The following is an 11350-nucleotide window of genomic DNA, read 5'->3' as shown; positions in this document are numbered from 1 at the left end:
CTTTACACTGTGGAGGATGGAGTGGGTGAAGCTGCGTCCTCACATCAACGATAGAGAGCCAACCTGTGTGTGTGTCGCTCCTGCATGTGTGGTAACAGTGTGTGTAGTGGCCTACTGCAAAAGTCTTAATAAACTACTGCAAGTGACGGAGTCTTGTGTTATTAAGAGGAAGTGTGTCACACTTGAAGAATCACACATCTGTCTTAAATTGATATGAAAAATATAGACTTTACATTCAACATCGAACACTGAAACACAATTTATTCTCTGTAATCATTCCTCTTGTTTACACTGACCATTAGACGATCACCTTCAAATGCACTTACATTATAAATAATGGGGAACAACATTTAGTCCATGTTTTGAGCAAAAATGTATTTAAAAGTCTATCTGAATATGAAGCTTCAGCCATCAGAGTTAATGAAATAAAATGAAACATTTACAGTCTTTTTAGTTCAAACTCCCTCTTTGGCTCTAAAAAGACTAATATTCAAAGATATTGACATGATTTAACTGATTTGGATGACTGAAACTTCATATTAGCTTCAAATAAACCTTTTAAGGTGCATTTTGTAGAATACAGTGGCATCTATTGGTGAGGTTGCAGACTGCAACAATCACAATGGCCCTCCACCTCAACTTCCCCTTTCAAGTACGTAGGAGAACCTGTGGTGGCTGTGAAACACTTGAAAAAGCCAAAAGGCCCTCAAAAGAGTCAGGGCTTGATTGGTCTGTTCTGGACAACTGTAGAAACATTGTAGGCTTTGTGGAAGGAGACCTGCTCCCTATGTAGATATGAAGGATTCATTCAAAGGTAACAAAAGGTGATTTCAGGTGATTATACACTAATTAAAACATACTTATGAATATTATATTCCATTTCTGCCACGTACGTTCCTCTAGATCAAGGGTGTCAAACTCATTTTCATTCAAGGGCCACATACAGCCCAATTTGACCTCATGTGGACCGGACCATTAAAAAGATGGAAGGAAGGAGGGAAGAAAAAAAGGAACGAAGGAACGAAAAGGAGACAAGAAAGAAAGATGGAAGGAAGGAGGGAGGGAAGAAAGATATGATGGACGGACAGAATGGAGGAAGGACAGAAGAAAGGAAGTAAGGAAAGATGGAAGGAAGGATCGAAGGAACGAAAAGAAGACAGGAAGGAAAGAAAGGGAGGAAGGAAATATGGAAGGACTGAAGGAAGGAAGGAGGGATGAAAAGAAGGAAGGAAGGAAGGAAATATGGAAGGACAGAAGGAAGGAAGGAGGGATGAAAAGAAGGAAGGAAGGAAGGAAGGAAGGAAAGTGGGCCGGATTGGACCCCTTGGCGGGCCGGTTCTGGCCCACGGGCTGCATGTTTGACATCCCTGCTCTAGATGCCACTAAATTCTACACACTGCACCTTTAAATACATTTTTTGACTGGGAGGAGGATTTTATTCCTCATCACTTACAATGAAACCCCATTAGGAAGGATCTTAGTGCCCAGTATGCACAGGTTTTAATAATTTAAAAAAAACTGCATCAGTACTCATTTGGGCACCTGATTGTTGTTTTAGGACACACATGAAAAATTGTGAACTTTAATTTGGGTTTAAAATTTGGTTAAAATGCATGAGCCACTTGAAGGCTTTCACCATTTGAATTTCCATGGTGCTTTTGTGTGCAATTCATCAAATTACCCCGGAGTAACTGGCACACAGTTAGCCCGGGGGCTTTGGGGCCCTGGGGAAGTTGTCTGCTGGGTAATCCAGCTGTGATTATGAGTGATGACATTGTGTGAAGATTACACACAGTCTCCCAGGGGTGCTATGATCTGCCAATCAAAGTTTCTACTTAACAGTGAAACATTCATCCACATAATGATAATAGGACTGTGATAACAGTGGCTTCTGTTGTGGATTCTGTCTCTGTTTTTAATGTCATCTGGTCTGTACGCCAGCAATCTTCAACATCAAAATCATGGGGCATAAAGGTAAAAATGTTCACCTCTTCCATGAAATTGTTGTAGAATAAAACATAGGACAAAATAAGATATTATATACAAGTTATAGTGATGTATTGCTAAGTTATACAATCGTAAACACTTATTGTTCCCTTATTAAAGTGTCCAAAACTGCTTTTCTATATAAGATGCCAGTGTAACAAGAACAAACGGCACCTATCTCATACATCAACATGGAATTTATTTTCATTATAGTTTCAGATGAACGTTTCACATTTTGTACAAAATCATTAGAAAATGCCTGACATGCCAAAATCCCACAGCTAATCCTTGTTTAAGGGAGTCATGCAGCATCCTCGACCAGTTGATGAGGCTCAGCCTGAGCTCCAGATCAATCAAATTATAACACCCACTATCCCAGAGAGCGTAGAAGCCATGGTCATAACCCTGACAATATGGTACAGTATTATCTTGCCACATCTAGTTATGTACAGAGTAGAGATACAGTAGGAGGAGAATGTCACTGACGACGCATCATTCTCGACTGATCTGCTGTCTGACTTGAGCTGACCGCCGTCTCCCAACTGTCTTCGATGTATGGACACAGTACCACGTCAACAACACCATGCATGTTTTCTTACGCATGACACATCATTGGTTATGATAGGTTACGTAGATTTAAAAAAGATAATCAATATCAGAGTTTAAAATCAACCAATGACTGCAGGCCTGCGGAGGGGGAGAGGGCGGGAAGGTCCACTGAGCCTCTGTTTCGATGAGGTAAAAGTGAGCGGGTACAAATGTAGGATAATTACTTGATGTTTTGCCAATGTACATGCCCAGCACACACACACACCAACAAACAAACGCACGCACACTGATGATTTCTCAGCACAAGCGCACAAACACACACTCTTATTCGCAGACACCTCTGCCTCACGCCAAAAGCTTCCGAATCATGCTTTTGAGGGTAAACTTGAGGCGAGAGCAGTGATCTTTGTCACTCCTCTCCGGAAAGTGTGTGACTGCATGTGAGAGAGGAAAAGGTCAGAAAAAGATAGCACACACCCTCGATTAAGATCTGACAACTGAAAATAGATTTTTATTAAGCCAATGCAAAGAGATCCCCCCCTCTCGAACAGAAGAAACCATGACGCCGGGGCAGAGAGGCACTTACACAATCGTCTTCACTTTCATTTTACACAGTGCCTGCGTCTGTGTGTGTGTGTCTTCAGTGGAGACACAGCTACATTTTTGATCAAAACGTCCAACACGCACACTCACAGGTACTCGTTTTCACATTAGAGCATGTTTTTTTTTTTTTTTTAGCGGTTGGCACATGTACATGCAAAGCTTCAGTTTGGCCGGCGCAGGCAAAACTGAGGGAAAAGGGAGCGAAGGAAGGAGGGAGGGAGAAAAAAAAAAAAAAGAAGAGACGTGAGTGTTAACAAACGCACAGATAAGACTGACAGACAGGCTCTTGAGTGCTTTGAGCATTTAAAAACAACCCCCCCCAACCCCATTCCCCCTCTCTGATCCTGCCCCTGCCTCTGCCCCCCTTGTGTCACATGTTCATAGCAGCACCAGAGGAGCCCTCTGATTGGTGGGTACAGCCGTCCGTTAAGTCAGTCAGTTTCAAGGATGAGTGGTGGTTGCTCGTTTTCTTCCTCTAAACGTAAGTCGTTGAGGTCGTCTTCTAGCCCCGCCCCTCCCACGGCGCCCTGCTCTTCGCAGTAACCTGGGTAACAAGAGTTCAAAGGTCAAATTATGAAGTGTTATGAAGTGACTTTGTGTATGACATACATTCTATAACCGAGAGATTTTTTTCCTTCTCTGCAGCCTGAGATTACTGCAACTTGATGGTTGATGATGACCTGAAAATTGAGCTTGTCTCACTTTGAGTATCAAAGCATTAATTAATAAACTTCTATTTCACAGTGATGACAAAGTTAATGTGTAATTTCCCAAGAAGTTTCCTGTAAATAATTATGTATTATTTGGTACCAATCACCAACGTAAGACCAATAGTCTACAGCTAATCAGCTTAACATGTGAAAATGTGACATCTGTCTACAGGAATATTAACATATATGAGGAATAAAACTTTCAATAATAAATAAATAATGAAGTTTGGGGGGGGGGGGGGGGGGGGGGGGGGTGTAAGCATCAATTACTTATAAAATCAACAAAACTAAACTCAAATAACAACAAGTACACAAGAGACATTTAAATTAGAAAAGTTAAATAATATATAACCCACACGCGCTCATGAACACATCAATCTTTTTTTGCGAAACGTACCTTTACTGACAGCGGCACTGTAGGTTTGGGCCACAAGAGGGCGATCGTGTGACCCTTGCTCAAGGATCTCATTGGCTGGCTCAGCACTGCCGTCTAACCTGAGGTCAGAGACAACAAAGATTCAGTATAACTCTTTAAAATGTAAGCTGCTGGTTGTATCCAACTTCTGATAATGGTGTTGGATATCTATGTTTCCTTGCTCTACATCGGTCGCATTTACTCTGTGTGTGTGTGTGTGTGTGTGTGTGTGTGTGTGTGTGTGTGTGTTTGTGCGTTACCTGTGCTGCTTCATAAGTGTGCATTCCCCTCCCTCTTGTGGATCCAGGTTGTACAGATACAGGTAGCCATCAGCCGCTGCTACCAACAACCTGGGAATCTTCTGGATCCTAATTTGAAACAATGAAAAATTAAACTTACAAAACATCCTACAGGTGTAAAAAAAATCTAAAAAAACAATGAAGAGTTCAAAAACGACTATATTTACTCTATTTATATATAATAATACTAAAGTGCCTCTAATTATGGGTCTCATTGGCTGAAGCATTTTACTATTAACAATAACACATCTGTGTATTAATCATCTCCTCATATGTGAAGTGATTCATATTTTACAGAACCAGTAACGGATGATTCTTTGTAATAAAGAACAAAAACGGTAGACAGAGTGAATGGCTACAGTGAGTCAGCACCAGACAGTATTGAACACTGTTTGATTTATGTGTCATATTGAAAAACCATCACTGCAACCAAAGAAACAACTGAAAAAAAAACTACTACTACGACAGACACGTTTAAAAAAAGAAGAAGACTAAATTAGAATAAATCAGCTGCTTATTATCAGCACAATGCAGACTGAATAGAAGGCACAACACAAACTTACATGATTTGTCTAAATCTGACCCAGAATGCAGACTGGCATGGAGTCATGTATTTTTACCTCTTTCACTTTCAATTCCTTGTAATTCTTTCAGCTGCTTCCTGGAATCTATAAATTAATTTACCCTGTTTCAAACACACAATTAAAAAAAGAAAAGGAAAAAAAAGACTTAATATTTTACGTATACTGACACAGCTAAGGCGCAGATGTTCTTATGTCCACAGAAGGGCAGACGTACGGTGGCGAAGGCTCGCCCCTGGGTGAACATTTCTGTCACTTGTGAAGGCAGGTAAGTGGTGGACGCCATTAGGACCTTGCCCAAGTACCCTCCCCATGTGGTGGGCTCCTCTGCCGGCCTACACACACACACACAGACACACACACACACAAACAAACAAAATGTCGAAGCTTGTAGTAAACGGGTAGGGGGGATTCCAGCCCAGCTGCCTCGGAAGCCTTTTTAAGATCTGACATTATTAGGAAGGAAACAGAAAGGTACGTACACATACTTCTCCTTCTGCGTCTCTAATTTGAAGATGTGGACCGTCTCTGTGTTGCTGGAGGCCGACAGGTACAAGCCTTCCATACTGAATGCCAACGAACAGATACTCACACACCTAGAAGAGCAAAGAAAACATGTGCAGGGAAGCAGGTGAACTCCAATATACATACCAACGCATGCTCAGAGTCACACCTCATTCATGATGTAATCTATCCCATCAAGTTGAAAAAACTTCTATTGCTGAAAAATCTAAACTGTAGCACAATAATCATAAAGTCCTCTACCTCTTGACTCCTCGCCGAAACTCAAAGAGTTTCTGTCCTTCTGGGATTGAGAAGACACGGATGACTGTTCCCTGTAAGGAAGTGAAAGAGACAAGATGTTACACAGAGGATGACAACGGATGAAGGGGGAGCAACAAGACGGGTCCGTATTTACTCCGGTTTGAAAACAAAATAACACACGAATCATCAAAATAAGCAACGGGCCGATATGCAGTAACTCGTCCTACCTTCTCTGAGGCTGTGGCCAGTTTGGTTCCACTGGCATCAAATGCCAGAGCCGCTAATGGGCTGTCGTGGGCTGGAATCATATTAGCTGCTCGCTGGGAAAAAAACACACACACACGAGTTAGATTAGTAAGAGATATGCTACTCTCAGATAGATACAAGTAATGAGCATCGGCAGCAAACACTGTCTGACAGAACAGTGAGGACACAGTAAAATGTACTCATTTTGGCTTTTGCTTGTTTCTACGGGGACACACAATGATCAGAAAGATTCAATATGAAGGCTTTAGTAAAGAAACATACAGCGGGGCAGAAGGCTTTACTGTGTTTGTGTTCACCTACCAGGTTGACCGTGTCAAACACCTGGACTTCTCCTATCGTGGCGCTGCCGGGATACGCCAGGTAACAGTTATCATTGCTGATGGAAAGGGCACACAGTCCTGGAGACATACACAAAATGATTAACAAAGGCTGGCAAAGAAAGTATTTAATGAAAGTAACGATTTAAGTATGTGAGACTTGAATAAACAAAGTATTTATAATAATTCTAATTCTGAAAGTTTTCAGCCTTCAGGGGAAAACATGAAAAAATGAAAAAGAAACTAAAATCCTGAGAAACTAGTAAATCACATTCCTGGTTTCACTATGAGTGCATCTACTGGATAGGAGCAGTAAGTGAATGTGTTGTCCTTTAACCTTTGAATTATATATGTTTTACAATGACTTCATTTGATATATTTGTGCAGATGGTGTGTTGAGAAACAGTTTGTCATTCTTCAGACAGACCTGAAGGGTTGGGTGGAGTCTCTCTGATAGTGTGCAACACTTTCATATCTCGTATGTTGTGAATGTACAGCGACTCCTCCAGACACACGATCAGCCTCTGCAGAGCAACAACCAAACACCGACATCACTATCAGAAGGCAAACACGACTTAGACGTTTGCAAAAGATAAATCGGTCTTCAGTTGATTTTATGTTGTTATTTCGAATGAAAATGTATGAGACAGAAGGCCTGACGGGGCCACTTCCTACCTGTCTGTTGAGTTTGACAGCCAGTATGGTGTTGGAATAGGAGTAGTTGCAGATCTCAGTTCCCTTCTTGAAGTGACAGACTTTGAGTTTCCTGGGAGCCTTCAGGCTGACGATGGCTACCAGGCTGCTGGAGAACAGACGCTCCACAATGCACACATCCTCTGTGTCAGCTGCAGACACACACACACACACACACACACACACACACACGAATCAACACTTCACTGCTTTCACTCAGATCAGTGGATCCTCTCATCTTTTATTAGATGAAAGTTACTTTAAACTGTAATGGGTGTGAAAGGGTGCAAATGAAAACATCACATTATAACCCTATTTAGAGAGAACGCTGTTTCACTGACAACACAACTTGAATGTCCTTCTAGCTGCTTCATTCAAATCTAACATACATGGGTGTTGATGCATAATAGACGCTTCAGATATCATACTACAAATGATAGTTCACTAATGAGGAGGAATATTGATGTTTAAGTAAGGGAAAAGTGCTGACAATCATTATTAATATTTAACATAACAGTAGCGCTCTAATGGTGAAGTGACTGCTTCCTGTCTCGACAGCATACACCAAACACAAAAACATATGCCTGAGCAAAAACATTACACAGTACTGATAGTGATACTATAAAAGAACTGGCTTCAAACTCCACTATGATACATCTGCTCACTGATTCAATGAAGATCATGTACACAGAAGAGGATAGAGGACATTGAAAATACAATACTTACTACATTCATATATCTGCTCCAATTTATCCACAGAGGACAGGGAGAAAAACTTGTATCCTGATTTGGTGCCAACAGCTAAGGACCTTTATAAAGAATAGAAATAAACAACAACAGCAGCAGCAATGTTGATCAATCATTTCATCAGCAAGGTTATCACACCCAAACTCACTGACATCCAAGCACATTATCATTATACAGCCTAAACACCCTTATCAAACCGGACACTTGACTCGACTGATCTGCATGCTGATTTATTTCCAGTGATCAGCAGATGTACTAGTCAGACTGTGACAGTGGTCACACGACTGCGGCTGTTTTGCAATAGGACCAGGCCTGTGTTGTTCAGGGCAGCCACCAGCTACTTTTGCAGAATACCTCTTTATATCTTACTGTAATATATATACGTTTGTTGCTACTGTTTGTGTAAAAAGGCAAGCACTGACCCAGTTCCAGTTTTTCCTCTACATTATCAAACTGTTAGCGCATATCTTTAATCACATGTGACAAATAACGGCAAAGGAAACATCGCAGCTAACGTAACGACTGTCTGAGGTTAATAATCATAACAAATTTCACCTCAGTCCACCTCGTAAGTTACATGACACTGAACCTAGATGTGTAGCTAAAGTTAGCCTCGGACCACACAGCATCATGGTAGCTAAAAAGCTAACGTTATGCTAGTGACCAGTGAAATTAAACATATGTGGACATTTTAATTAGCTAGCTAAACTCAGCGTGTCTTGGCAACCATTTTAAATCTGAGACACATTATCCAGGCAATTTCACATGGAGCCCTGTCACGCTGTGAGACGCCCGGACATGTCAAACGTCAGCTAGCTTGACAGTCGGGGCCATCGGATCCCCAACCACGGTCCCCCGGCCCTGCCTTACGTGTTGTCCTGGTTAAAGTTGGCGAAGAGGAGCTGGCTTCCGCCGGCGTCCCCGCTTTGACTGGCCAAGTTCATGAGCTCGGCACCATCGACGTATAAAGGTCCGTTAAAAACAGCAGCAGTCGGGCTAATATTAGTACTGTGACAGTGTGGTAAAGTGTAGAGCTTCAGGGAGCCATCGCGCTTTCTTCGCTCTGTAGTGATTGTTGTTGTTGTTCATTGGGGCTGTTGCTTCACTCTTCTGCGCATGCGCCGATCACGCAGCGTGCGGCAGCTTTAAAGAGCCAGGACAACTTTTTTTTTCAAGTGCGCAGTCTTAATGATACTAAACAAAATGTAATCACTGTTTGTTATAACTGTGATTGGTATTTTTCTGTTTTCATATCGAGGCTCCACGAGAGACATAGAGTCGGACTAAATACGGCTCTCCTGGAATCACTTCGCTGAACAGTAGCTGCTGCTACTGTGATGTAGCAGCGCCATCATCCGTCAATAAGTGCAAATAACATCTAAACCTTAACAGGCATCCCACACTAAAATGATAAATACCGTATTTGTATCACGGATAATACAGGCCAGCTCATATCTCCTATTGACGTCATCCAAAATTCAATACAATGATAAATAATAAATAAACCGAATAAACACGTTTCCTAAGAGAGTTACAACGTAACAGAAAGAAGATGGTGCCATACAATTGGTCAAACTTCTTAAAAATTGAAAGTATTTCCATTTTTAAAAAACAATTGTGTACAGTTTATTATGAATTTGGAAAAAGCATTCACCTTCTACATAGCTTATCCTGTTTCTCCTACAGAGACTCACTTTAAGATGATCAGAAACACATAGGCTACCCTGTTGTTGATTTTCTGAACCAAAAAAAGAAAAGAAAAAAAGTTTTGTTTCAATGCAGGAGGAACCATTTAACATTTTGTTGGTGATTTACAACTGTTACATTTCAAAGTCTCAGAGTAGTCAGTTTAATATAATACTGGGCAAATATCATATCCATGTGTGTATAGAGACTCATTTTGAGTCAATTTCAAAGAGTTATAACATTACCTGATATCTCACTATGTGGGATGTGTGTATTTATCTGTTATTACATACACTTATACACTTGATGACTATAAAATGCTCTCCTTGTATCGTATTTCTCATTTTAATCCGTCTTTAATAATAAAGTTGGCAATTCTGAGTGATTTATTTTGTGTTTGTTGTTGTTACATTCCCCAATTTGAACTGTGCATGTTAAGTATGTGAATAAACGTGTGAATAAAGCAGTAAAATGGTGCACAATATGACATAAATCAGCAAATATTAGTACTACATTTTTTAGTCAGTGTAATGCACCATGTCTAACACCTCTCAAAGTGACAATAAAAATGTTGAAAGAAGAGAGACATGCTGCAACATGTAGTAGGCTACCACATTCCCGCTGTCGTGAATGTAAAGTTTAATTTATAACTAATCAACGCACCTTTTCTCTAACAGGTTCTGTTGCTTCAGCCTTACTTGGTCTGGTAGCTTCTGGTGGCTAATGTCAAGCTAACTTTATGGATTTTATTGTGTAATAGACATGACTGAGTCAATTCACTGACTTGATACTGATGCAGTATGTTTTAGCTACATTATCCTGCAACTATCACTTGTGCCAACAGTAGTGACACAGTCTTGCTTTAACCATTACCAATTAGTGAGATAATGTGACTCTAAACCTCATTAAAATATACGTTTTATAATTGTATTCTATTACCATGTTGTTTTTGTATTGTTGTGTGTACATTGCATGTCTGTTATGCCTTAGAGTATGTATTATATGGACAGAATGTTTATAGAAATCAACTAATGTACAGTAGGAAGATAATTCCATTACAATTATTTCAGCTTTTGTGAACTCCCCCTACTCATTTATTTACCAGGCCTGATCAGCAGTTTTCTGAATGGCTTGGATTTCTTCTTGTCTTTAATATGAGTGTCAAAACATGGTCTGCAGCGTGGGGTGATAAGGAAACCGTGAGTGATCTGATGCATTTAGTGGATTGTAATTTAGGGTGTGAGTCACCGTTTTTGTCTGGAGTGTATTAGTTTCAATACACATTCTGGTTTAAGTCTGAGCATGTCAGAGTGTGATCATGACTGATACAAATTACTCACTGCTGGTGAACAACATACCAGCACAGTGAACTCTGCAGACAGCATAAGACGAACAGAGCAGACAGACTGTCAGCTGGCACAAGTATAAAGAGCAAAAAAGAAAGAAAAAGAAGCAACACACCCACGGAAACTATAACATCAAATCAGTCTATGGGGAATTTTCTTCCCTTAATGCCTCTGTTGTCTTTAATAAAAAAACAATGCCTGTATCACTTTGTGAGCAGCCCTTTGTGACAAGCATGGATCAACATGTTTTTTTAATTAAATCTGAAAGTAGTGAATCCTCTAAATGTCCACTGATCGGCCTGGCACTGTCACTTTACATAAATCTCTGTGTTCAGTCACACACAGTTTAAGTTATTGCTATCTGTAGGGCTGCAATGAAAGAATAT

General features: G+C 40.5%; 1 protein-coding gene across 2 annotated transcripts; it reads right to left on the bottom strand.

Annotated features, from left to right (window-relative positions):
- Nucleotides 1-2168: 2168 nt before the first annotated feature.
- wipi2 (WD repeat domain, phosphoinositide interacting 2) lies at nucleotides 2169-9014 on the bottom strand. 2 transcript variants are annotated; one of them, XM_062438579.1, is made up of 12 exons: nucleotides 8803-9014; nucleotides 7912-7994; nucleotides 7168-7337; nucleotides 6920-7016; nucleotides 6476-6573; nucleotides 6136-6228; nucleotides 5909-5979; nucleotides 5632-5739; nucleotides 5314-5478; nucleotides 4524-4631; nucleotides 4246-4343; nucleotides 2169-3682 (listed from the first exon to the last, which is right to left on the bottom strand). In XM_062438579.1, the coding sequence occupies exons 1-12, from the start codon at nucleotides 8874-8876 to the stop codon at nucleotides 3570-3572; spliced, it is 1278 nt and encodes a 425-aa protein (XP_062294563.1). In that variant the 5' UTR covers nucleotides 8877-9014; the 3' UTR covers nucleotides 2169-3569. The 2 variants fall into 2 exon arrangements, with proteins under 2 accessions (XP_062294563.1, XP_062294562.1); XM_062438578.1 differs by having other exon boundaries at nucleotides 5626-5739; nucleotides 8803-9013.
- Nucleotides 9015-11350: the final 2336 nt, after the last annotated feature.

Source organism: Scomber scombrus, chromosome 18, assembly GCF_963691925.1.
Source record: "Scomber scombrus chromosome 18, fScoSco1.1, whole genome shotgun sequence".
Taxonomy (NCBI): Eukaryota; Metazoa; Chordata; class Actinopteri; order Scombriformes; family Scombridae; genus Scomber; species Scomber scombrus.
Note: the sequence above shows the minus strand (reverse complement) of the source record. Positions and strands in the feature narration are given on the sequence as shown.

What these genes read in the sequence shown, in the direction of transcription:
- wipi2 (XM_062438578.1), bottom strand. Translation starts at nt 8,876, where the DNA reads ATGAACTTGGCCAGTCAAAGCGGGGACGCCGGCGGAAGCCAGCTCCTC. An exon ending in TGTTTGACACGGTCAACCTG is followed by an intron (nt 6,229 to 6,475) that starts GTAGGTGAACAC and finishes TTTTTTTCCCAG; the next exon opens with CGAGCAGCTAATATGATTCC. An exon ending in AACATCTGCGCCTTAGCTGT is followed by an intron (nt 4,632 to 5,313) that starts GTCAGTATACGT and finishes GTTTCAAATTAG; the next exon opens with GATCCAGAAGATTCCCAGGT.